The following is a 27,828-nucleotide window of genomic DNA, read 5'->3' as shown; positions in this document are numbered from 1 at the left end:
AAAATAAATAAATAAATAAATTAAATTAAATTAAATAAAATATAATCCGAACTCTTTAGAGGTAAATTCAAAATTTTATCCTTGATGTCGTTGATTCGTTAGGTTTATCGAATTTTTTGAAAATATTGATTAAGATTCTTTTTTGATAGCCCGAACATTTGAGGCTTTACCTTGACTAGATCCTCAAGAGATACCGTACAAAGTGCCCCCTCCACATAAATCGAATAAAGCTCGAGCTTTCGTCCATTGCATGGCTCTAAGAAATTTCCTTCCACTTAATTTTTACATGATTCATAGAGAATTTTGATTCCCTCTTGCTAGAGTCCAATAAACAATCACCACTAGCAGCAAATTTCCTATAACCCATTCCCTTATGTTTAGAGAACATTTCAAAAAAATCACAAAAATACATCCACATCAGTTTCCCTAAATAATATTTTAATGGTATAAGGAAATATAATGAAAGTTATTGTAAAATATATTTTGATAAGGAAGCAAAAAGTAGTTTTATTCCCTAAAATGAACAATATTTTCTATTCCAATAATCAAACATCATTGTACACATGGAGTTCAAAAACATGTAAGACTCCTTTATGGTTCAAGGAAATCAAATAAAAGCATGGATCAACAACACAACATTGTTGATTACACTTCACCAAAAATAACATAACATGATGGGATCAAGCAACAGGAAGTTGCAGATCACCACCCCTTCTTCATTATGTCTTGCTTCATTAGCAAGACTTCAAAGAGTGGACTTTATTAACAAACCCTATCACTATTATTATTTTCAACATTCATGGAAACCACCATGAGAAACTAGCCTGAGCTTATTGTTTCTTGGCATGCCTTTTGCAGAATGCCTTAATCCTCGCTAAGCCATCTTCAAGATCTGAAGGGTCAATTGCAAAAGTGATGCGCAGCCAATTTTTCATCCCAACAGCCAACCCTGGAGGAGGAAAAATCCAAAGAAAATATAACTTCCAAATTATCAGCAACCAAATCATGCCCCCACAAAATGTTATGGGTGGGTATACGGAGGAAACCCTAAAAGTGTTGCCCTAAACACCTTTTTGGGGCCACCATTATAAGTTCACCCTAAATGCTCATACCCTGATGATAGTATTAAATGCATGATATTAGAGACCAAGACCCTTTTTTTTTTTTGAAAAGAAAAAAGACCAAGACCTTTCACCACAAGCCTAATTCTCAGATTTTCTCAACGAGTGTAGAAAAACTATGGTACAACCAAGCAGCTAAAAAGATACTAAGGTCAAACTTTTTTAGTTGAAAAACTAGCAAAAGGGAAGACTAGAATGTGTTGCAAATCTGAGCTTGTAAATTGGGTTTTGTGTAGCTCAAGGAATCTTAAAGACCTCTTTGCATACCTGGTAAAATAATAAATGATTCCTCTTTAGCCAGCTTGAGACAACTCCATATCATCATTAATGTCTTCCAATAAAGACACGTTTAACTTGGCCTGCGACAAAATTTACAGTCAAAACATCTTCAATACATTTTATTTATCTGTGAGCACGAATATGTCAAACATTTGATGCCCTTACCATCACAAACATGGATCCTTCTGGTTTATTTGGACAAGTAATGCAGGGGATCACCTCAATTCTATCATAGCATATGCATGCAGCCTTCCTTAGGATGTCAATAACCTTTAAGAAGAAATCTTCGCCAGTTTTTTCAAGGATATGAGGAACCGCTCCCTGATACATAAAGACATTGCTACATTCAAGAGAAGGAAAAGAGGAATGCATGGATGATTACAGTATTTCTCTATTACTATATCACAGGTTTGTCCAAATTAAGTTTGACTAGTACACCAAGAAGCTGGTGCTCACACACAAAAACAACATGTATAACGCCCAAGAACACCATTGAAAACTATGCATTTTAGCAAAAAGAAGGGGTAAAGGAGAAAAAGAGTTATGGAGCCAGGCTGGAAATCAAAACCGAAAGTGCAGGAAGCTTGATAAGTGTGGTGAACGGTGCGTGAGAGCGCATTGGGGATCCTCAAGGTGATCGGAATCTTCTCCAGTGATCGGAGGCCAGATATACCAGGTATTTGTACTAATTTTGCTTGCTGTCCTTTTCGGGATAATCCCTGCCATTTTACCTTGTTAAGAGTCCTCGAGCTCAATATTTTTCGGTTCACTGATGAGAGCACTAGTGATGCAGTCAGGGAAGCTAAGATTTATCATATTTCCAGTAAGCCTTTAATCCTTAGAAAATGGCAGCCAGGAATGCAATTGTAGAAGATATATGTATCTTCCATTCCCCTGATTTGGATTTAACTAGTGCACTCACCAATGGAGTTTTGGAGCCCTATATGTTTAAGCTATGGGGCTAGTAGTGTTCGCAATCCTCTATGCTGACTCGGTTACTGAAGAGCAGCAAAGATTGGGTTTTGCACATGCATTGGTAGAAGTCAATCTGAACTCGGATTTTCCTAGAGAAGTTGAGCTTGACATGGGGGCAGGGGAAAGGATTACCATTGGGATTGAATATCCATGGATACCCCCAAAATGTAAAGCCTGTAACTTGTTCGGACATGTTCCTTTCGCTTGTTCAAAGCAGGAAAAGAAAGTCCAGGCACAGAAGAGACAAGTGGTGGTGAGTAAACAAAAAATAAAAGTATATAAGTAGGTGGCTAAAGAGGATGGAAGTCGGAAGGGCACTTTTGATAAAACAATTGGGAAGGAAAGAATGTGTTAATTCTTTTGCTGCACTGACTAAAATGGCTGACAAGGAGAGTTTTAAAGGGGGAGTTTGTGGGGAATAGAATAGAATACATAGACCTAATACAACTTTCTTGGAGATCTTTGAAGCCGAACGGGGAGATAGGTGTGGATGACGAAAATAAGGAAAGAGGTTTTTCTCCTACACTCATATGTTGATAGAAGTACTAGCTTGGAACATACAGGAGGTTGAAGGTAGCTATCATTTGTATATTGGAGACTAGAGTTAAGGAGGCGAATGCAAGAAGGATAATGGAGAATATTGTGCTTGGATGGGATGTCTTACACAACTATAATAGTCATTATCTTGGCCGAATATGGGATTGTTAGAATCCAGGTTTGGCTAATATATGTACTCTGCAGGAACATACTCAAGCCATTAGCCGTGAAATAACTAAGCTTAATGGTAACTTGAACTGGTTCCACACATTTGTATATGGAGCAAATAAGGGGATTGAGAGAAGAGCAACAAGGCAGCATGTGAGTTTGATCAAAAACAAGATTGGTATAAGCCCTTGGATTATTTCAGGGGACTTTAATGTGGTTCAAAGTATACAAAGAGGAGCTGATATAAATTTGAATTTGTGGACTGCATTCAAAAGCTGGAGATTGTTGATCTAGCTTATACAGGTTGCTTCTATACATGGAATAACAAGCATTTTGATGAGTTTTTAGCCAAGAAACTTGACCATGTGGTGGTAAATGAAGTCTGGTTAGATGGATTTGGACAAATGGTAGTAGATTTCTTAGATGGAGGAATCTCTGACCATTATCCTGATAGTATAATTGTGGGGAAAGTCCAAAGCTTTGGACCTAAGCCATTCAAGTTCTTTAAATTCTGGGCTGCCCATGCTGATTTCTTAAATTCGGTTGCTAAAGGGTGGAGCATTGAAGTGAGAGGGGCGCCAATTTACAGATTTTATGCAAAACTCAAAGCTGTTAAAAAGATTCTTAAGCAAATGAAAACCGAGGTATTTGGAGGGCTTTCTCATATGGTTTATACAAGCTAGGGAGAGACTTGAACAAGCCCAAAGGGATTTTATAGCTTCAAATGGTAAAGCTGAACGCCTGAAGCGTGAGAAAGCATGCCTACATGAATTTACCTCCATTAGTAAATTGGAGGCTAGAAATAATTGGTTGAATTTTGGTGACCATAATGATGCTTACCTCCATAATATGGTTAAGATAAAGAATTCTAAGAATTTTATCAAACATCATTGGGATGAAAATGATGTCAAGGTTGAAGAAATGGAGCAGATTAAGCAGGTGGCAGACGATTTTTATAAAAAATTGCTTAGTCCAAGTGGTGTTTTGTTTGATGACAGAAAAAAGGAGAGGGTAACTCAATTGATCCAGAAAAAATTTCCAGATGGTGTTATTGTAGACATTGGGAGAGAAGTTATGAGGAGATTAGGAATGCAATATTTTCTATGGCTTCTACTATTGGCTCGGACCTAATGGAAGCTGTGCAATCCTTCTTTAAGTCAGGAAAGCTGCTTAATGAAACTAATGCCACCATTCTCACACTTTTGCCTAAAAAGAAAAATCTCTCCCGGATGGGTGACTTTAGATCAATTGCTTGTTGCAATGTGGTATACAAGTGGTAACAAAGATCTTAGCCAACAGAATTCTGCCGGGGTTGGATGCTGTCATTAGCAACAACCAAGCTGCCGTTATACCGCAAAGAAGTATTCTAGAGAATGTTCCTCTTGCCCAGCAGCTGGTCCGAGACTACCATAAAGTAGATTTGATGAAAGCATACAATTTTGTAAGCTGGGATTTCATCTTGCTGTGTCTGAAATGTTTTGGAGCTCCCTTAATTTTTGTGAGCTGGATAATCGAGTGATTCGGGATTCTCAATGGCTATCAATAGAACTTTGGTTGGATATTTTGAAGGGGGTAGAGGGTGAAGACAAGGAGATCCTATCTCTCATTATATTTTCGTGATAGCTGTGGAAGTTCTCTCCCTTTTACTTGCTGAAGCTGCTTTGAAGAACTCTATAAAGTTTCATCCCAACTGTTCAAAATTGCAGCTCTCCCATTTGTGTTTTGCAGATGATCTACTAATGTTTTCTGCAGCAGCCATCAAGTTTGCTCAATCTATTAAGGATGATGTAGCTGAGTTTGCTGGTATCTCTTGTTTAATAGCCAATCTAAATAAAAGCTCTGTTTTCTGTTCAAGAGTTAATGACTTAGAGACGAAAATTCCCGTTGCTTGTCTGCAAATGAAGCTACTTGTGCACTACTTGGGGTTTCCATTAATATCTACTGTTCAGGGGCAACGGTACAGCTTTGCTCATTGGACGACTCTTAGAACATGCCTTGAGAGATACGATTTCGAATGTCATAAAATGATTTAGCTTCCTTCACTAGACACTGATTGGTTTTCAGATGAGATTGTCAAAGGCCCGATCCAACAAATGGTATCAAAGCTAAGATCATGAGTTCAAGTCGCAGGAGTGCCACATGGAAGGAGGGTTTGTTGAAGTGCAATAATGCCACTCTACTCATATAGACGACTCTTTGAATATGCTTTACAAAGTGCGATTTCGAATGCCATAAAAGGCTTTGGCTTTACTCACTGGACATCAATTGATTTTTAGATGAGATGGTCAAAGGCCTAATCCAACATCCACAAAATTGACTACTGCAGATTGTGGAGTTTTGCTAGAGAAAAATTTTAGCTTTAATTAATTCTTGGCTGTCCAAAAAGCTCTCCTTTGCTGGTAGACTGCAGTTTGTGTCTTTTGTTTTGTTTAGCGTCCCAGTGTACTGGTCCTCCATTTTTATCCTACCCAAGAAGATCATTAGTCTGTTGGAACAGAAACTCAACAGATTTCTATGGTCAAGTACCGATGCTACTAAATCAAGAGCTAAGGTTGCTTGGATCCTGATTTGTCAAGCAACATGATTTGTGTACCAAAAAAGGAGGGAGGCTGGGGATTAAAAGGTTGGAGGATTGGAACAAGGCAGCAATGATGAGGCACATATGGAATCTTTTTGCAAGAGCAGGTTCATTGTGCGTTGCATGTATAAAATAATACTTGCTAAAAGGAAAGAGCTTTTGGTTGGTAAAAATACCTCAAGTTTGCTCTTGGAGTTGGAGAAAATTATTGAAGATGCATGAGGTTGCAAGAAAGTTCATTAGATTCAAGGTTGGAGATGGAAATGACATTTATATGTGGCTTGATCTATGGCATTCAAATGGAGTCTTACAACACTTCCAGTTTTTTAAAACCTGGAAGTGTTGTAAACATTGAATTTTCTTTAGTAAAAATACTCATTCATTCAAAAAAAAAAAGAAGAAAAAGAAGCTCCTGCTCAGTATCTTAGGGACCCCAAAGGGATATCATGTTAGTATGCTAAGGATTGGGAGTAGACACCAATAGAATCTTCTTTTTCTTCTCTTTTTTTGAGCCACTGAGGTGTCTGGGCAGCTAATAAGCAACCACATAGTTCATGTCCCACAAACACTAAGTAAATATCAGAATAAATTCTTGAAAGTTGCCACATAGTTAATGGTGGGGCTTTCCAAGTCAGTTTTCTAGTCTGCTATTGCTTCTAATAAATTTTCTCTAACAAGAACTCGGGATAAAAATACATAGTTAAGTTCTAAATGTGCCTGGAAGAGGAAAAACTGTTGCAATCTTTTAAAATGATATATTTCTTTTTCTTTAAATTCTTTAAAAAAGAATTGCAATTATAAACCTGAATGAATGTTGGTGGATCAGATGCCATATTGAGACAGCCCGTAATACATTCCACAACCTGAGAGGAAAAGAAACGAATGTGAGAATACTATATGTGTTATGTTATAATTCATATAAAATTGTAATATAACGCAGAAGAACCATTATCATATTTTTCTTATGTGCTGTGTGCATAGACAAGCAAGCTTAACACACACTCAATGCCAGTTTGGGCGTACATTTGAGAGGCCTAAAAATGTGTTTAAGACTCAAAAAGTCTATTTGAAGAAAAAAGTACCCGTTTGGTAAAAAAAATTGAAAGCACTTTTAAAGGTTCAAAAAGCTTAAAAATAATTGAAACGCACGGAACCTTTTGCCAAAAAGCATTTTTTGACTTAAAAACTATATTTTTCAAATGTAATCCCAAACAGGCTCACACTCAAACACACACATAGATAGATAGATAGAGAGAGAGAGAGAGAGAGAGAGAGAGAGATGACCCCCAATTTACAAAGGATGCCATTAGGATCAGTTGTCACAAAAGCCAACCAAGTCGCCAACCTGGTAGGATATATCTCTTCGATATAGACCCTAGTGTGATAACAGGCACTATTGATCCAAATACTCCCATCGGCACAAACGGTTTAGTTCCGAAAGTGATATGGTGATAAACTTCATCGGAAACAACCAGAATGCGCAGCTTTCTTGCTGTCTCTGCAATCTATTATTCAGAAAAATCAACCATCACTAACGTTAAAACAACAATCTAATTACAAAAAGTTTGAACCTAAGAAAATTCATGTTTATTACTGTCGAAATTTATGATGAACAATAAAATATGGAGAGAAAAGCAGAAGTAGAAAGAGAGAAAAGACACAAGGTATTTTGGGGTAATCTAAGCCTACCGCTGTGAATTGTCTCAAGGACTACATTATGATCTCACTAACTTTATCAATGTTTACAAAACAAAGATCCTTATTTATAGGAAAAATGTAGTATGTGAGGGAATATTAGTATAGTAATCAAATTTCAATCAATTTTATAAAGAAAAGAAAAAAAAAAAAAAAGAAACAGAAAAAGAAGGTAAAACCTACCTTCTTCAACTGTTGGTGTGTATAGACACTTCCACAAGGATTTCCAGGGTTTAAGATGACTATGGCAACAGTATTCTCATCAGCAAGCACTTCAACGCTCTGAAGATCAACCTCCCAACCCTTTTCTGGATTAAGATCAAAATGACGAACTTCAAGACATTTAGATGCAGCATATGCCTCATAGAAAGGGTAGTAGGGTCTTGGAAACAAAATGTTGGCACCCGGGCGATCAAGGACTGTCAGTACTATTTCAATTGCCTGTTTGCATCCAGTTGTGAGATAAACATCATCCGGCGACAACGCATATGGAAGATCACGAGACAGATAATCTGCTATGGCCCTATTATAAATATATTCAAGCATCAAATCCAATTAGATTGACAGAATATGATGACCATTTAAGTAGTTCACAGCATTTATATGATAATGACAGTTTCAAAAATGTGCATTGTTTTTTACATTCCCTTTTTTTTTTTTTTTCAAAGGGAAATAAGTGAACTTGATCATCTTGTTGATTGTGGTCACAAAAAAGGCTAACCATCAACTTCTGTCAAAAAGCTGTCTACACTGCAATAGGGGATTTTCCTTTCTGCATGGATAAATATTACTAAAAGGAAGAAAATAAGAATACAGAAAGCAAGGGGAAACAGCATAGCAGGAAAAAAAAAAGTACCACCCTGAGAATACTGTTAGCGTGAGTTGTCATCCGGAATTATTATGGGAAGAAAGATCTTGGATTGCCAATCACTACATATAAGGATTGACTGACAATCCTGCCATATAAGAATAAAATCCTTTATTCTTGCCTTGAAATTAGCTTAAGCCGAGAATAGGTTCAATTGTAATGCTATTTATATATGGTTATTCCTTGTAAAGATATATGAAAAAATAATATACAGAATTCTTCCTCTGTTTTTTGTCATGGTATCAAAGCAGGTTTTTGATCATGTCACCTACAGTTTTTTTCAATCCTAATTCCTTCCATCTACTTTACCCGCAACTATGAGCGGCACTGACCAACCTACCGACAACCCAACATTTGACCAATCTTGCTATGACCCCTTACCAACATCCATCCTTACCGAATTAACCACTAGAATGAACGAAGTTTTGACCAAAGCTTCGGCTCCAACCCAGATCACCGACACAACTGCTGCTCCAATTGGCATTAAGTTGGACGGCTCCAACTATGCCCTCTGGTCCCAAGTTGTCGAGATGTATATCTCAGGCAAAGACAAATTGGGATATATTAATGGCGATATCCAGCAACCTCCACAAATAGATCCATCCTTTCGAAAGTGGCGCACAGACAATGCCATTGTCAAAGGATGGCTGATCAATTCCATGGAACCATCACTGATCGGAAACTTCATCAGATTTCCAACCGCGAAACTAGTGTGGGATTCCATTGCGACCACCTACTTTGACGGAAATGATACATCTCAGGTGTATGATCTCCAGCGACGTGTGACTCGGCTGAAACAAGCAGGCGGCTCTCTTGAAAAATATTTTACTGACCTCCAGGGCCTATGACGTGAGATTGATTTTCGCCGACCAAACCCGATGGAATGCGTGGCTGATATTAAGCACTACAACGACATGCTTCAGGAAGACCGGGTGTATGTCCTCTTGGATGGCCTGGATGATCGGCTTGATAAAATTCGAGGGGACATACTACAGATGAAACCTTTCCCTACTATTGAACAAGCATACGCTCATGTTCGTCGGGAAGCTGTCCGGCAGGCAGTTATGATCACAGGTGATTCTAGTGATAATCCGGGAGCAGTCTTGGCTTCGAAGAGCTTCAGGTCTGGACAGAATATCCCATCTTCCACCAAGTCTCTCTCTCTCGGCAATGGGTAAGGCAGCAACCCTTCTCGACCACGAATTCCCTCTGATGGAACCAAGTGTTCACATTGTGGAAATTCGAAACATACCAGAGACACTTGCTTCAAACTACATGGATATCCAAACTGGTGGAATGAACTTCAGACTCGAAAACGCCGTGATGCTGCCTCGGATGGAGGAACTGGTCAGGCTGCAGTGGCTACAACAGAACCATGTCTCTCTCTCGCTTCTCATGTCGAGACTTCTAAGGGAGATGCACCGGCCACGGACCCAGGTAAATGCAGTCATGCCCTCTGTAGCTCCTCTCGAGATGATGATAACGGCTCGTGGGTGGTTGACTCGGGAGCGTCCGACCACATGACATTTGATGCCACAGACTTTGTACAAACGTCCCAACCACGGCGAATGTGTATTGCAAATGAAAATGGGGGTCTTTCCCCAGTCACAGGGCCAGCACAGTCAACTTATCACCTACTCTATCACTAACCCATTGTTTACTTGTTCCCTCTCTTTCACATAAGTTACTATCTGTGAGTCAGATTACCACAGCCATGAATTGTGTCGTACTCATGTATTCCACTTTCTATTTGCTTCACGATATTCTTACCAAGGAGATCATTGGGCGTGGTACTAAGTGGGGGGGCTATACTATGTGGATGATCTCAGTGTGGGACGTGCAAATCACATGCATCATCCAGTTGACGAAAAAAAACGACAGATTTGGCTATGGCATCTCCGGTTAGGACATCTGTCATTTGGTTATATGAAACATTTATTTCCTGATTTATTCTCCAGCATGTCACTATTTGATTTCAAATGTGAAACATGTATTCTAGCTAAGAGTCATAGAGCTACTTATCCCTTGAGCATGAATAAAAGTAATGTTCCTTTTGCTTTAATTCACTCCGATGTATGTGGTCCTTCTCCCGTTTCTACAACATCTGGAAATCGTTGGTTTGTGATATTTATTGATGATTGTACTCGCATGACTTGGCTTTACTTGTTAAAACACAAACATGAGGTACTACGTGTTTTTCAGTCGTTCCACACTATGGTTCAAACTCAATTTTCTGCTAAGATTCAGATTCTTAGATCAAATAATGGTGGTGAATATGTGAACCACCAGTTTCATGAATATTTCCAAAGTCACAGTCTTATTCATGAAACTTCTTGCCCTTAGACTCCTCAGCAGAACGGGGTGGCTGAGAGAAAAAATCGCCATATTCTTGAAACTGCTCGGGCTTTATTACTTGGAGCCCATATGCCTAGTAGACATTGGGGTGATGCCGTTGCCACAGCTGTGCATCTTCTCAATCGGATGCCTTCCAAAGTTTTGGATTTTAAGACTCCCCTACATACGTTGTCTACGTATGTCACCTTACCTACAATGTTGATGATTCCGCCCCGAGTGTTTGGTTGTGTTGCATTTGTCCATCTCCATAAGACCCAACGCACGAAGCTGGATCCTTGTGCCATCCACTGTTGTTTCTTAGGGTATGCCTTACATCAGAAAGGATACCATTGCTATGATCCAGCCAATGACCGCTCCTACGTGACTATGGATGTCACTTTTCTGGAAATGGAACCATTCTTTCCTTCTCCAGTACCCAACTCTGCTCATCAGGGGGAGATCCATAGTGAAGAGCCGAATTGGTTGAGATTGGACTGGGCAAGAGTTAACGAGGCTGAAATCCACAATTATGAAGAAGTTAACAACGAAAAGGAGGTTCACGAAAGAGAACCACATACAGGACTGGATATGTCCGCAGAGATTGAGCCAGACCCCAGAGAAGTTTCTACACTACCTGAAGCTGAAAGAGACACCCCCCACGCCCCAGTACCCAAAGGCCCATCTCCTGAGAATATTCCTGAGGTAAACTCCCCAACTATACCTCCAAACTCTAGTAATATGAATACCTCTATTGGCTATACTTTACCTTTCAGGCATAATCGTGGCAAACCACCAAGTCGATATTCCCCAGATGTTGGAGAACGAAGCTCAAAGTATCCAATTGCCAACTATGTGTCCACAAAGAGGCTATCCAAACCACTCAAGACATTTGTACATGACCTTTCCTCATACCAGGTCCTTACAGAAATCCATGAAGCACTAGCAAACCCTAAATGGACTCAGGCTATGAAGGAAGAAATTGAGGCATTGCTGAAAAATGAAACATGGACTCTGGTCCCTTTACCAAAAGGAAAAAAGACAGTGGGTTGTAAATGGGTGTTCTCCATCAAACACAAAGCAGATGGCTCAATAGACCGATACAAAGCTCGGCTAGTAGCCAAAGGCTACAAGCAGACATACGGTGTAGATTATCAAGAGACCTTCTCACCAGTGGCAAAATTAAACACGGTTAGAGTACTACTGTCTCTTGCAGCAAACCAGGATTGGCCATTGCATCAGTTTGACGTAAAAAATGCCTTCCTCCATGGTGATCTTGAGGAAGAAGTTTACATGGATGTTCCACCGGGCTACACAGCAAACTCTGAGTCTGAAGTGGTATGTAAATTACAAAGGGCACTGTATGGTTTAAAACAATCACCGAGAGCATGGTTTGGGCGATTTAGCTTGGCAATGAAGAAGTATGGTTACAACCAGAGTAACTCAGACCATACACTGTTCTTAAAATGTCAACTGGGTAAGGTCACAGCTTTAATAATCTATGTAGATGATATGATTATTACAGGCAATGACTTAGAAGAAATATCAAGACTCCAAAAGCTTTTGGCGATGGAATTTGAAATGAAAGACCTAGGAGGACTTAAATATTTTCTGGGAATTGAGGTTGCTAGATCAAAACAAGGTATATTTCTTTCCCAACGGAAATATATCTTAGACCTACTATCGGAGGTGGGACTACTAGAATGTAAGCCTGCAGACACACCAATTGTCCAGAACCATAAACTTGGAGAATATCCAGACCAAGTGCCCACAAACAAAGAGAGATACCAAAGATTAGTAGGGAAACTTATATATCTCTCTCATACTCGCCCAGATATTGCCTATGCCGTGAGCATGGTAAGCCAATTCATGCATTGCCCTAGTGAGGATCACATGGATGCAGTGATCAGAATTCTTCTATACTTAAAGTCATCTCCAGGAAAAGGGCTCATGTTCTCCAGGAATGATCATCTTAGAGTTGAGGGATACACAGACGCGGATTGGGCAGGAAACATATCAGACAGAAAATCCACCTCAGGGTACTTCACGTTCGTCGGTGGGAACCTAGTTACGTGGAGAAGCAAAAAGCAGAACGTGGTGGCCTTGTCAAGTGCTGAAGCTTAATTCAGAGGGATGGCTAAGGGTCTTTGTGAGCTTCTCTGGCTTAAAAGACTACTAACAGAAATTGGCTTTGCCCCAAACAGTGAGATGAATCTATTTTGTGACAACAAGGCTGCAATTGCTATTTCACACAACCCTGTCCAACATGATCGAACCAAACATGTGGAAGTAGATCGACATTTCATTAAACATAATCTTGAGGCCAAGATAATCTGTTTTCCGTTTATCAAGTCCGAGGATCAATTGGCAGATGTACTTACAAAGGCTGTGTGCAGCAAGGTGTTTCACAACTCACTGGACAAGTTGGGCATCAGAGATTTTTATGCACCAACTTGAGGGGGAGTGTTAGCGTGAGTTGTCATCCGGAATTATTATGGGAAGAAAGATCTTGGATTGCCAATCACTACATATAAGGATTGATTGACAATCCTGCCATATAAGAATAAAATCCTTTATTCTTGCCTTGAAATTAGCTTAAGCCGAGAATAGGTTCAATTGTAATGCTATTTATACATGGTTATTCCTTGTAAAGATATATGAAAAAATAATATACAGAATTCTTCCTCTGTTTTTTGTCAAATACAACCAGCCAGGCGAAGAAACAGCACAAGCGGCCAAACAAGACAGTAGAAAAACTACCACCCATGATATGCTTTTCATAGGTAACATGGATCCAAATTCAGAATGATTTCTTCAAAAAACACATAATCACCATATTATAAGAGAAATTAGTTTACAAAAGCCTGCAAATTGGATATTCATTTCTTCACATAATTTTACACTTTAATAAGAAGAAGAGCTAGAAGTAGGAAATTGTTTTCTTCCTTACAAGAAGTTGGAGATCTTTTTTCTTCTACCTTCATTTCTGATTGAAAAATGACTACACTATTTGTTAGAATAGTTTTCATTGTGTCAAACACCAACAAATTTGTATTTGCAAACGAGAGGAAATGTAAGCAATGAAGTGTGCCGGGGGTGGAATAACTCTAATGCTCAAGTCAATAAGTGTTTAGGAGATGGGAATTGTGAAGTGCGAGTCCCAAAAGTCCTTTTTTACCCGATCATAATTTACCTTTTATAGTAGTTCTCATGCGACTGTTTCAATGCTTTAATCCCTCTTCAACGTGTAATTAACCCCATGCTAACCTTGATTGAAGCACAATTTATCCTCTAAATTGTCCCCAAGAGGTAGCTCAATCGGCTAGGACCACACTTAATGAAGTGGAGGTCACTAGTTCGAATCCCCCTCCCCTCTCTTGTGCGGACATGTCAAAAAAAAAAAAAATTATCCTCTAAATTAGAAGCATATATCTTATATCGTGACTTGAATAGTTATAGCACAATAATGATATGGGAGCTGATTTCCTACTTTGCACGTGAAAATTCAAATACTCTTCTCTTATCCCACTCTCATAGTACTAAGTTAATGCGGCAATACCCATCAACCACTAGATTTTTTCTTTTTCTTTTTTTTTTTAATCAAGGATGATCCAAGGGCTAATACATTGTCGCATCAGGCCAATAGTACTACAGGAATGAGATTGGAGTAGCATTACTCTTTTTGCATGTGGGATGAACCTGGTTCCCAACATTGTGTGTGTGTGTGCTGTCTTTTTGGGTGGCCTTATATAATAATATATTATTCCAGTTTGTCATTTTCCATAAAATATGTTTGAACCAGATCTTTGTCTTCGTTTGAGCCAAACTAGGGGAGATTAAGCGTACTATCTAATTATATAATGTGGCAGGACCATATTATATAATATTTCACTTTCTTGTCCCTACAACTACCAGACTGCGATTTGGACAATTATACGTAGCAAAGATACCACCAATAAGAAATAAGGAAAGTTAGATATTCAAACTTTCACTTGAAGTAATGTCCCATCTAAATTATTAGGAAATTATTGCAATGTAACCCCCTCTCAACCGAAAGTGATAAAAATTGCCTTTATAAATGTTTTTTTAAAAAAAAAAAAATTATAAAAAATTGCGTAATAGTTATGAAATAATTAATATATATATGTGTGTGTGTTTTAAGATATTTTTCTTTTTTAGAATTTTTAGGAATATTTTCGTTTTTTTAAACAAAATGGAGTTCATTATAATTTTGTGATAGTCACGTGTAATTTTTCAAAGAAAAATAGAAAATGAGAAAGGATTGGTGTTAATTTTTTTTTCATATTTTTCTCTTTTCATCCATTAGATTTATCTATCACACGTATCACCCACAAATTTAATGATTCATTTATTAAATTTATAAAAAAAAAAATGAGAAAAATATAGACAAATTATATATCACACCAAAGGAAAAGAACATAGAAGAAAATCCAGAGAAGATGAACTTGAGGATCAACGAAAAGCCATAGAAAGGAAAGAAAAACAAAGCCATGATATCTCATACTATATGTAACGTAGAAATTACCTCCTTGCAGGCAGAATCCCAACCGTCGGCGCGTAGCCATTATACTTAGCCGAGCGGACAGCGTCCACAATGGCGTCTTCCGCTGCAGTGGCGGCTCGAAACAACGGAAACGCCGAGGGGTCGCCGTGTCCGAGAGGCACGGTTGGCCTTGGATCATCTTTGTCAAGATTCTCCATTAGCTTCGTTAGAGTGCCTCGGATGGTGGTTCCCGACGCCACGTTCAGTTCTTCGTTCCCACGAAAACCCCATCTCGCCGACCCGTTTTCCATCTTCTGGGTTCGTTTTGCTGTGGTGGGGGAATCAGCTGGTTGAGTTGGCTCGTCGGGATTTTATTAATAGTAGTTGGAGTAGCCATTTCTTGACAAGCAAGCTCTCGCACCGGTGAGCAATGTTCTTCCTTATATATTAAACAATCACACTGGTCAGACCCCTATTTTTTGTATATTAAATATAAAATAATATAAATAAAATAAAATAATTGAAAACCTTATCATCTTCAGAAAACAACTCCCCAAGAAATTATTCTTGAAACCACTACGGCAGGCGGCACTCCCCCAGTTTTGTTCCCTCACCGTGCGGCCGCCGGAAGGCCGATTCCGCCCGGTTTGCTTCAAAATTCTCTGTTTTCGAGGTGGGTATTTTGTGGCTTTAGCATCTGGGTCTTGGGTACGTATCTTCTTCAAGATTTATCAAAAATTTCCTGTTATATATGGTAATTAATGCTTTAGGCCGCCGGGATATCTGATTCTGATTCTGATTCTGTTTCTGAGATGACTTTTTGTTTGGATTAGGAAAATGTTCAGAATTACACGTGGATGGCTTGATCGGTGGACAGTGGGTACGGTCGGATGGGCATGGCCGGGTGTCCATGCCACGCGGTGTAATCGTGGGCTTCCACACCAGCATTACTCGTTACACATGCAGCCACATTTAAATCATTTTATATATTAAATTTTGATTCTTTTTTAACCTACTTTTTATTAACCATTGGTTCATCATCTGTTGGGAAGGTTAAGCAAATATTAAACTCGAGAACGACGAGAAGGATTGAAGATATTTAATATGATGTGACCAAATGAGTTGAGGAATAATGAGCCAGCATCCTTCAGATTGTGTTAGAAAAATAAAGTTTTTAAGTTAAAAAAAAAGTTTTTTTTTGATAAAATTTTTTTTTTCAACATTTTACCAAAAATGCGTTTTGGTTATTTTTTAAATTTTTTAGACCCTTAAAAGCGTTTTTAATTTTTTTTTACCAAACGAGTTTTTTTTTTAAAAACAAAATTTTTAAGTGTTAAACGCATTTTTAAGTCATGCAAACTCGCACCAAAACAAGCTCTTATAGAGATGTTGCTATATTGGTCTCTACAGGATTTGGTATAGTGTGCCCAACTATTTTTAGGTTGTACGTTGCAGCGTGGAAAACATTCACTCCCTTTTTGGTTTTCTAAAATATGGTGAGACATTTAGACTATGAGTATTGTGAGTATCGCTCTAGTAACACACTCCACCGCTCAGAAGAGAAATGCTGGAGAGTCGAGAGGAAATACACATTGAACAACTACATTAGATCTTGTTTTCGGTACATGTGAGGTACCAATGTTTATGTTTCCGCTATATTATATTTCTAACAATAACAATCACCCTGATAATAAAACATCATTGAATAATATTTTATATTCCAATTATAATCGAACATCATTGTACACATGGAGTTCAAAAACATCTACGAACTCCTTTATGGATCAAGGAAATCAAATAAAAGCATGGATCAACAACACGACATTGTTGATTACAAGTCACCAAGAATAACATAACATGATCAGATCGAGCAACAGCAAGTTGCAGATCACCAGTACCCCTTCTTCATTTATGTCTTGCTTGATTAGCAAAACTTCAAAGAAGGGATTTTATTAACAAATCCTATCACAGTTATTATTTTTAACATACATGGAAACCACCATGAGAGACTAGCTTGAGCTTGAGATCCAACAACGGCTAGTTGTTGATCACCACTGCTCCCATGTTACTGTTTCTTGGCATGCCTTTCGCAGAAGGCTTTAATCCTCCCAAAGCCATCTTCAAGAGATGAAGGGTCAATTCCAAATGTTATGCGCAGCCAATTCTCCATCCCAACGGCCACGCCTGAAGGAAAAATCCAAAAAAAGGTAAAACTTTCAAATGATCAACAACCAAATCATTCCACACAAAGTGCGAAAGGGAGATCATAATTAAATTATTATTGCATTTTGATTGTGAAGGGTGGCTGTAGGAGAGACTTAAAAGATCTAGCCTACCCCATTGCCATCCTTAATAAACATAGTTAAATAATGCTACTCTCTACACTTATTTATCACGCTCATGCCACAACGTCTGACATTGCGTGTTTTAAGTGCCTTACAATGTCAACCATTTGAGAGAAAAAGAAAAAGAAAACTAAAAAGAAAAAAGCGTAAACTACTTAAAATACGCCATGTCAGTTGTTTTTTTTTTTTTTACATGTTCGCACAAGAGTGGGGAGGGAGATTCGAACTAGTAACCTCCGCTTCAATAAGCGTGTCAGTTGGTGTTTTAAGTGGCTTATAATATCAATTACTTAAAAAATAAAAATGTAAGCCACTTAAAATACGTTATGTCAGTCGATGTGAAATAGGTGTTATAGTATTACTCGACATGGTTAAAGTCTCTAAAAGGGTTAAATACCTAAAACCCCCATAGGGTTTCACTTTTTTATTTTTTTCTCCCTTAGGGTTTATTTTGTATCACAGGAGGTCTTTGTGGTTTTGGTAAAAGACCAAATTGGTCCTTCCGTCCATTGACCGTTAGTTGACCTAACTGAACTCCACGTGGACCAATTAGAAGCTGACATTTGACATAAGTGGCCACATCATCGCTGATGATGTGGCACCTAACTAAATTTTTCATTTTTTTTAAATTAAAATTAAATAATTAAAAATATATATTTTTTCAAAAAAAAAAAAAAAATGCTCAAGGGGGTGGCCGAAACCACCCCCAATGGTGGTTTGGGGGTGGTTTCGGCCACCCCTATGGCCAAAGAAGCCACCCCCAAAATGGCCGAGGGGGTGGCTCAATTTTTATTTTTTTTTTAATTTTTTTTTTTAAATAAAAATTTTAATTAGATGCCACATCATTAGTTATGCCAAATGTCAGCTTCTAATTGGTCCACGTGAAGTTTTATTAGGTCAACTAACGGTCAATGGACGAAAGGATCAATTTGGTCTTTTACCAAAACCATAAGGACCTCCTGTGATACAAAATAAACCCTAAGGAAGAAAAAATAAAAAAGTGAAACCCTAACGGGGTTCCAAGTATTTAACCCTCTCTAAAATTAATTCCAAAATTTTCTCAACTAGTGTAGAAAAATTTTGGTACAACAGTTATATTACCAAGTAGGAGCAGCCAAACAGACACTAAGGTGTTGAAAACTAGCAAAAAGGAAGACAAGAATGTGTTGCAAATCTGAACTTGTAAATTGGATTTTCTCTAGCTCAAGGAATATCTCAAAGACCTCGTGGCATACCTGGTAAGACAATAACTGATTCCTCTTTTGCCAGCTTGAGACAGAAGTCCATATCATCATCAATGTCTTCCAATAAAGACACGTTTAACTTGGCCTGTGACAAATTATACAGTCAAAACATCTTCAATACATTTTATTTATCTGTGAGCACGAATATGTCAAACATTTGATGCCCTTACCATCACAAACATGGATCCTTCTGGTTTATTTGGACAAGTAATGCAGGGGATCTCCTCAATTCTATCATAGCATATGCCTGCAGCCTCCCTTAGGATGTCAATAACCTTTGCGAAGAAATCTTCCCCAGTTTTTTCAAGCATATGAGGAACCGCACCCTGATACATAAAGACATTGATACATTCATGGATGATTGGGACAGGAAAGAACAATAAAATGTTTCAGATGCATATGATAATAAGCTACATATCTATGTATCAAGGAAAATGGCATTCTACTAGGAGTCAAATAATGGATGAATGAATGAATTATCCAAATTAAGTTTGATTTGTACGCCAAGAAGCTGGTGCTCAGTATTTTAGGGACCCCAAAGGGATCTCATGTTAGTATGCTATGGATTGGGAGTAGAAGCCAACAGAGTCATCTCATCTTTTATTTTCTTGAGCTACTAAGTGTTAGGCTTGTTTAGGTGTGTTTTTGAAAGGTCTAAAAGTGCGTTTAACACTTAAAAAGTCCGATTGAAGAAAAAGTACCCGTTTGATAAAAAAAAATTAATAACGCTTTTAATGGTCTAAAAAGCCTAAAAATTGACAAAACGAACTTTTGGCAAAAGCTTAAAAATGAAATTTTTGTCAAAAAGCAATTTTTGACTTAAAAGCACTATTTATTAAACACAATTCCAAACATGCTTTTAAACTACCAGTTATCCCAAAACCTTAAGCTGATAGGAAGAAATAAAGTTAACCACTTAATCATTACTTTAACATTGTGGGCTCAAACTCCATTTTAATAAGTGATGCACAACACGTTGAATATTTAATTAAAATGGGAGGTAAATGATGGAGTAAAGTTTTGAACTCAAGACCTTTGGCTCTCATACCATGTTAAATTTTCAGTTATTTCAAAAAAAACTTAAGCTTATAGGAAGAAGTAAATTTAATCATTTAATCATTGCTTTAACACTGAAGTGTCTGAGCAGCTAATTGGCAACCACATAGTTCATGTCCCAAATATCGGAACAAATTCTAGAAAGTTGCAACATAGTTAATAGTAGGATTCACCTAAGAGCCATTCAGCCAAACCCTTAAGAACATAGTGAAGTCATGGTCGGCTGGGTATAGAGATATTGGGGCTTCCAAGTCCTTTTTCTAGCCTGCTATTGAAGGAAATTTTTCTATTGGCTTTCAGATAAATTTTCTCCAACAAGAACACAGGATAAAAATGAATGTTAATTAAGTTCTAAATGTGCCTGAAAGAGGAAAAATTGTTGCATTCTTATCATATGATATATTTCTTTTTCTTTAAATTCTTTAAAAAAAGAATCGCTATTTATAAACCTGCATGAATGTTGGTGGATCAGCTGCCATATTGAGATAGCTCGTAATACATTCCACAACCTGAGTGGAAAAGAAACGGATGTGAGAATACTATATGTGTTATGTTATTATTTATACAATAGGATTGTAATATGATCCAGAACCATTATCATATTTTTCTTATGTGCTGTGTGTAAAGACATACAAGCTTAACACACACTCACACTCAAACACAGAGAGAGAGAGAGAGATGACCCCAAGTTTACGAAGGATGCCATTAGGATCATTTGTCACAATCCAACCAAGTCGCCAACCTGGTACAATCCATCTCTTTGATATAGACCCTAGTGTGATAACAGGCACTATTGATCCAAATGCTCCCATCGGCACAAACGGGTTACTTCCAAAAGTGAGATGGTGATAAACTTCATCTGCAACAACCAGAATACCCAGCTTTCTTGCTGTCTCTGCAATCTAACATTCCAAAAAATCGACCACCACTAACGTTAAAACAACAATCTAATTACAAAAAAGCAGTAAATCAGGATTAGTTATACGCTTGTCTACTTATATATACTAAATTAATTCTGTAAAGAAACAGAAAAAGATGTAACCTACCTTCTTCAAATGTTGGTGTGTATAGACAGTTCCACAAGGATTGCCAGGGTTTATGATGACCATGGCAACAGTATTCTCATCAGCAAGAGCTTCAATGCTCTCAAGATCAACCTCCCAACCCTTTTCAGGATTAAGATCAAAATGACGAACTTCAAGATTTATAGCTGCAGCACGTGACTCGTAGTATGGAAAGCCGGGTCTCGGAAGCAGAATGTTGGCACCAGGGCGGGCAAGGACTGCCATTGTTACTTCAATTGCTTGGATACATCCAATTGTGACATGAACATCGTCTGGCGATAAAGCGTATGGAAGATCACGAGACAGATAATCTGCTATGGCCCTATTAGAAATATTCAAGCATCAAACTAAATTAGATAATTACCATTGAATGTGACTATATGTGTAACTACAGATTCTGGGTTCCATTGCTTTTTCTTTACAGGCTCATAGCATTCATATGATCATCTTGTTGATGGTGGTCACAGAAGAGGAGTTAATGGGGGTGAAGGATTCTGTTAGTTACATTAAAAAACGTGTACCTCTTACATGTGAAAAGACACAGGGCACTTTGTTAGATGGGTTTGAAGAATTTTTCTCTAATCCAATTTTGGAGGAAATTTTTGTCATTTTTCAAAATGGCTTTCTAAATTTGATAAAGTGGATCGTTTTGCTCAAATTTAACTTTTATCTGAGGAGCCCATTGTGAATTGACGCAAAATTTAGCTTCCTTTCCTATCTAGGCATGATAAATTGGTGCGAAATTTCTCAGAAACAAAATCCTGCAAACTGATTATTCGTTTCTTCGCATAATTTTACACATTTAATAAGAAGAAGAGCTAGAACTGGGAAATTGTTAGTCTTTGTTACAAGAAGTTTTAGATATAATTTTTCTTCTACCTTCATTTATGTAGCTATACAATTTACCCCCTTATGAGTTTTATTAGGCCCTTTTTGGAAAGCTCATTGAGTTTCAAATTTTTGCAATAATAGTCTTGGGTTTAAATCCTCTTTCAATAAGATTTTTTTATAAGATTTTGTGTTAATTTCCTAACATAAGTCTCGTGAAATATTGTCAACTATATATATATATATATATATATATATATATATATATATATATAGTGGGGACTGAGGTGTAGACCGACTACCCCCCTCGAGGCCTCAACCACCAGTCTACCAAGATACTTCTCATGTAACATATTATGCCAAAATGAGCCGTCTTTTCTGGCGGCATCATCAACATATTATGCCAATTTTGTCCTCAATCCATAAAATAGGTGGCCAAGTTGCACCAAAACTAATAGGAACAAAATCAAATACAAAGTTTAAAAAATAGTGTAATATTTAAAATAGATTAAAAAAATTAAAATCTTGATTTTCTGACTCTAAAAATGACTAAAATACAATTAGAAAAATTAGAAAAATAATAATAATAATAATAATAATAGGGAATCAAATCTTTTAATAAAATAAAGGTATCAAAAAGATGGGAAGCTCGTTTATTGGGGGCGGCTGATGTTACATTTCTGTTGCTTTAAAGTTGCAAAATATGCGGCCGCAGTTGCACCAAAACTACTTAAAACAAATTCAAGTGAGAGTACTACCAACAGACTATTTATAGTTCATTAGCTTTTTTATATTTAGAAAAAATTTTAAAAAAATTACAAAAACAATTTACATAAGAAGTCCTAAATTTAACCAACAAAGAGTATTTATACTATTTCTCAATGCATTGGAAAAGACTGTAGACTCCATATGCATTGTTAAGTTATAAAAAATCTCATTCTCTTTCTTCTCTCATTCACATGTCTCAATAATTTTCTCTCCTCTCTCATTAGTTGCAATGATAAAAAAATAATAATATTTAATTCATGTATGAAAAAATAAGAGATGTGACGTGTTGCTTTATAGAGAATCGAAAAATAGTTTTATTCCTTAAATTAAAAAAAAAATGATTGAAAAACTGCTGCTTAGTGCTCTTAAAAAGTTTAAAAAATATTTTTAAGATTTAAAATTTTAAAAATACTTCCCGACTTTTAATGTTAAAAAAAAAAAAAAAAATCAAAACGTAATTATATAATAATAATAATAATAATGGGAACTGTTACTTCTCTTAAAAATAGGAGTATAGGACTGAACGAAAACAGAACACGTCAAAGGAAATAAAAAAAAAAAAGAAAAAGATAACAGAAGAGTTCTGAATCAACAAAAAGCCATGAAAAGGACAGAAATTACCTCCTCGCCGGCAGGATACCAACCGAAGGTGCGTAGCCATTATACTTAGCGGAGCGGACAGCGTCAACAATGGCATCTTCGGCTACGGCGGCGGTTCGAAAGCACGGAAACGCCGAGGGGTCGCCGTGGCCGAGAGGCACGGTCGGCCTTGGATCATCTTTGCTAAGACTTTCAAATAGCTTCATCAGAATGCCTCGGACGGTGACTGCCGACGCCAGCGCCGCGCTCAGCTTCTCGTTCCCTCGGAAACCCCATTTCTCCAACTCCGACCCTTTTTCCATGTTCTTGGGTCGTTCGTTTTGCAGTGGTGGGGGAATCAGCTGAGTTGGGATTTTATTCTTTGATTTTGAGAAGACAATACTTACGTTTTCCGACGCTTCCTGTGATTAGATTAAGACAAAATTGTCCTCAACTTTAAAGGTTTGGACAATTTAATCCAACCATTTATGCCTAAATGGCTCCTCTCCTGGAATGGAAAAGGATACCTTTCCGTCAAACTACCGTTTGCTTGTGACAGCTTGTCATTTTCAATTATTGATAGTCGGTCCCTCCAAATTACTCCTTTTAAACTCTTCCGACACATTATTTATTATATTATCTAAATTTTTTATTTTTTTTTATTGTTTTATTCCTTTGCCTCTCCACCACACTCTGCTTGTTTGATTTTTTTTCTTAGAATAACTTATATAGGGAGATGTACAAAATGTAAGTTTTGTGCAACCAATCAGAATGTGACACTTAAGCTAAGACTTAAGTTTATAAAAAAAAAGCCTTTCTACACCAAATTATAAATAAAAATTAATTGTTTTTTTAAAAAAAAAAAAAAAAAATTGAAGTGGTGGCTGGCTAGCCACCCCTCCCCCACTTGGGGTGGCCAGCCGCCACCCCAAGGCCATGGGGTGGCCGCACGGCCACTCCCATGGCCTGGGGTGGCTCGCCGGCCACCCATAGCCGCCACCCAAGATCTGGTTCTAGGGTGGCTCACCGGCCACTCCCATGGCCTATTGGGTGGCAAGCAAGGCACCCCCAGGCCATGGGAGTGGCTGCGCGGCCACCCCCATGGGCTGGAAGTGGCGGCCAACCACCCGAGATCCTGGGCTGGGCGTGGCGGCCTAGGAGTGGCTGGTGAGCCACCTCCATGGGCTGGGGGTGGGGCCGCCACCCCATGGTCTATGGGATGGCCGGCGAGCCACCCCAGGCCACCCAAAGTGGGTTGGCCACCCCTTCAATTCTATTTTTTTAAAAAAAATAATAATAATTTTTTTTATTTTATTAGAGTATAATCTGGTATGGTTGAGTTTTTGTTTTAAGTACAAGTTTAATGAAATTGGCTAATGTGTCAGCTTCTTATTGGTGGCACAAAATGTGACTTTTGTGCAACCTCCCTATATAACTTATTCTCTTTTTTTTTTATCCACGCACACACGTTTCTCCTCTTTTGCCAATGATGCTAGGACTTTCTCTTATGTCTTTTTAAGAAGAGAGCTATTAAAAGATTTATGAATTTAAAATTTTTAGCTGTTCATTTTATTTAAGTGTTTAAAATAAAGAAACGAATCATCTCTAGTCCTAAATAGACTGAAGAATATCTGTTAAAGGCTAAGATTTATTTTTAGAAATTCTAAGGCCCAAGGGCCAAATAAATAAAAAACAAAAACAAAAATGATCTAGGGTGGCTAGCCATAGGGGTGTCAATGCGGGCGATTCCTAACCACTAACTGCTATAACCATTAACCGCTAACCGCTTAACCGTATTAACCGCCTTTTTATATAATATATTTTTATAATTATAATTATAAAAATATTTATACATATAACATAATCACTTAATCATTAAATCACAATTTTTTTTAAAAATAATTAAATCACAATTTGAGTATTAATATATTATCACTATAATTTATATAATTATATCATATAATCACTTGATCATTAAATCATAATTTTTTTTTAAAAATAATTAAATCACAATTTGAGTATTAATATATTATCACTATAATTTAAATGATTATATCACATGATCAGTTGATCATTAAATCATTTGATTATATAATAACAAATTATACATATATAATATGACATAACTCATAAGTATACTAATTCATACTAATACAACAATTAAATATCTAGAGACTTATTTTCAATGTATGTTATAAACTTATAAGTCTATATAAGTCTACATATGCATATGAATAATATAAATGTATAATACCAATACTTAATCATATGATTCAATAACAATTTAAATACTTTATTCAAGATTTCAAGTGAATCATATTATTAATGTACAATGATGATATGATTCGTATAATATCAAATTAAGTAATTGATATTGAATTAAACAATGACCAATGTGTTACTTATAAACACAATTTAAGTATTAATGTATTATCATTATATGTTGTGACAATTGTCTGAATTCTGAACTTTTTTTTATATGTTGTTTTTTTTTTTAAAAAAAAAAAAAAAAAAAAAAAGGTTAACCGGTTATGATTTAATATTTAAGGAAATTTTTTTAAAGTACAAGTAAATGTAAACTTTGGGTCAAATATTTTTGATTTTTCAATATGGGCTCTTTTTTATAGGAATTAGGCCCAAGAAGACACTAAAAAAAAAAAAAGGTCAAAAAGAGCCCAAAAAGGCCCAAAAAAGCTCAATTTTGAAAAAGCGGTTAGCGGGCGATTATCTATTTCACTAACCGCTAACCGTTAACTGCTAGGCGGTTAGTGAAATCTACTAATCGTAACCGCCTTGACACCTCTAGCTGGCCACCCCATTTTTTCCCAAAGCCACCCTAGACTGGCCCTCATGGCCCTTAAGGGTGGTTCGGCCACCCTCAAGGGCAAACCCATAATTTTTTTTTTTTTTTATTTGGCCCTTGGGGGGTGGCCGAACCACCCCCCCAGCCCTTGGGGGGTGGTCTGCCACCCCCTAGGGCAAAAATTGGGTGACCAACCACCCTAAATCAATTTTTTATTTATTTATCTTTTTTTATTTGGCCCTTGAGCCACCCCCTAAGGGCCATGGGCTGGATTCGGCCACTCCAGACCAGTCGGCCTAGGGTGGTCAAAGCCACCCCCTTATTATTTTATTATTTTGTTAAATTTTTTTTAAAACTATAAATGATATTTTATTATTATTTTAGTAGTAAGACATGTGTCCTATTTAGAGCCTTAAGATTTTCAAAAATAAATCTTAACTTGTAACTGGATTTTCTCCAGTCCTAAATCCATTTAGGACCAGAGATGATATGTTTCGCTAAAATAAGTCATATTTCTGCATTTAATGATGAAAGTTAATAAGGAAGCTACCCTCAAGCAAACATACGTTTAGTAGCTTTCTCATTAAATGCTGAAACATGACTTATTTCAAACGCTTAGATAGATGGAGGACTGAGATTTATGAATTTGAAAATCTCAAATTTAAAGAGAATTCTTTGGGATCTCAATCCTGAATTTCTTCTAGACGGAGGGCTGAGATTTATGACTTATTTTTACTAGTCTTACATCTATTTTCAAAAATGCATATAAGAAATCACGATTTTTTATCTCAAATGGAAATGACTATCTTCTCTCTCTAGCCACCAGAGAGAAAAGCAAAACCCTTTCGCCACATAGGGGAGGAGGGTTGGCTGTTTGGCTGCTTCCCTACTCCCCTCGTCCTCCTCACTCCGGTGCTAGTTATTTACCTGATGCCCTAGCCCCAGTGCCTTCTCTCTTCCCTTTCCTTTCCGCTCCTTTCCCCCTTTGTTTTTCTCTGTTTTTGCCCCTTCCCTGCCACTTTTCTTCCCCTGCCTTCATTTTCTGCAGTGGACTCCTTGGCCTTGTTTTGGCTCTTTGTGGATTTGGATTTTGTCTGTGGTCACCACCAAACTGTGTCGCCGCTTCGCTGCCCGCTATTAGGGTTTTCTTTCATGCGTCCCCACCGTGTCGAGCTCCCACGCCCCTTACGCGGCGGTGTCCGGCCTGCACGGGTCCGGCTCCCTTCCGACTACCGTCTTTCCACTTTGTGCTCCTTTTCCTTGTTTTTTTTTTTTTTTTTTTTCTGGTTTTGGTGGTTCCTTGTTTTTTTTCCTTTTTTTCTTGTTTGTGGTTGTTTTCAGGTCCTGCTTTGCCGGTCTTCTCTGCGCCTGTTTGCCACCCACCGTCCACTGTTGGGCCTTTCAACGAGTCCCCGCCGCAATAAGCTTCCAATGCCCCTTCGGTTTTCAGTTCCCAGCGTGTGCGTGATTGGAGTGTGCTGTTTTTTTTCTTGTTTTATTTCCCTTTATGTTGCTTCTTTAAGATGTATTTGTATTTTAGCGTGTGTTTTTTCCCTGTATTGTTTAATTTCCTTGTTTTATTAGGCTTGTAATAAGGTTCTTTCCTCTCTCACTCGATCTATGTCGCCTTCGGGTTAATTAGTTTTGGTCCAGACCTTTGGGTTGTGGATGTGATCATTATCCTGGCCTTTGGGTCGAGGAGGAAGAGTTTCGGCAGAAGAGTCTTTCCGCTCTCAGGGTCGAGGAATAATTGCTATCAATGCATTTGGTTGAGTCTGTCTGTCACAGATCTAGTATTAAATCTGATTTTAGTCATGGGTTAGCAGATTGGTTTCGAATCTTGTACTAAACCTGGTAATCTTGTAGCTTTATGCTATGGTTGCTTCAAAGCTTTGTTCTGTGATGTAAGAACGTTATGCTTGTGGTATTATTGAATGAAATGTTATGTTTTTCTCAAAAAAAAAAAAAAAAAAATGCATATAAGAATTACGTGCATCCTAAAGAAATATCAATTATATGTAACAGATTTAATCGCAAAAAAAATCTCTACCCAATATGGAGAAAAAATTTATCGCTCAAATATGG

The 27,828-nt window shown here is 37.5% G+C and overlaps 2 protein-coding genes across 2 annotated transcripts; both read right to left on the bottom strand.

Moving 5' to 3' along the window:
• Positions 1 to 519: 519 nt before the first annotated feature.
• Positions 520 to 15,970, bottom strand: LOC132180547 (tyrosine aminotransferase). Its single transcript, XM_059593421.2, is given in 10 exon segments — positions 520 to 949; positions 1,389 to 1,426; positions 1,428 to 1,480; positions 1,566 to 1,721; positions 6,462 to 6,521; positions 6,943 to 6,981; positions 6,984 to 7,163; positions 7,537 to 7,876; positions 15,099 to 15,495; positions 15,585 to 15,970. Coding segments are annotated over 9 exon segments (1,254 nt in total). The 5' UTR covers positions 15,368 to 15,495; positions 15,585 to 15,970; the 3' UTR covers positions 520 to 830.
• Positions 15,971 to 16,757: 787 nt separating this feature from the next.
• On the bottom strand, positions 16,758 to 23,388 carry LOC132180545 (nicotianamine aminotransferase 1). The gene is made up of 7 exons (XM_059593420.2): positions 22,983 to 23,388; positions 20,748 to 21,087; positions 20,385 to 20,603; positions 20,151 to 20,210; positions 18,816 to 18,971; positions 18,637 to 18,730; positions 16,758 to 17,240 (listed from the first exon to the last, which is right to left on the bottom strand). Exons 1-7 carry the CDS (start codon positions 23,261 to 23,263, stop codon positions 17,122 to 17,124), a joined length of 1,269 nt encoding a protein of 422 aa, XP_059449403.2. The 5' UTR covers positions 23,264 to 23,388; the 3' UTR covers positions 16,758 to 17,121.
• Positions 23,389 to 27,828: the final 4,440 nt, after the last annotated feature.

This window comes from Corylus avellana, chromosome 5, assembly GCF_965113065.1.
Source record: "Corylus avellana chromosome 5, dhCorAvel1.hap1.2, whole genome shotgun sequence".
NCBI lineage: Eukaryota > Viridiplantae > Streptophyta > Magnoliopsida > Fagales > Betulaceae > Corylus > Corylus avellana.
The sequence above is the reverse complement of the archived record's forward strand: the minus strand, read 5'-3'. Positions and strand labels throughout refer to the sequence as shown.

Excerpts from the sequence above, each read along its gene's own strand:
- LOC132180545 (XM_059593420.2), bottom strand. The coding sequence starts at position 23,263 with ATGGAAAAAGGGTCGGAGTTGGAGAAATGGGGTTTCCGAGGGAACGAG. Across the intron at positions 20,211-20,384 it reads GCATCCTTCGTAAACTTGGG|GTTGTGGAATGTATTACGAG; the intron begins GTCATCTCTCTC and ends TTTTCCACTCAG. Across the intron at positions 17,241-18,636 it reads ATCAGTTATTGTCTTACCAG|GCGTGGCCGTTGGGATGGAG; the intron begins GTATGCCACGAG and ends TTTTTCCTTCAG.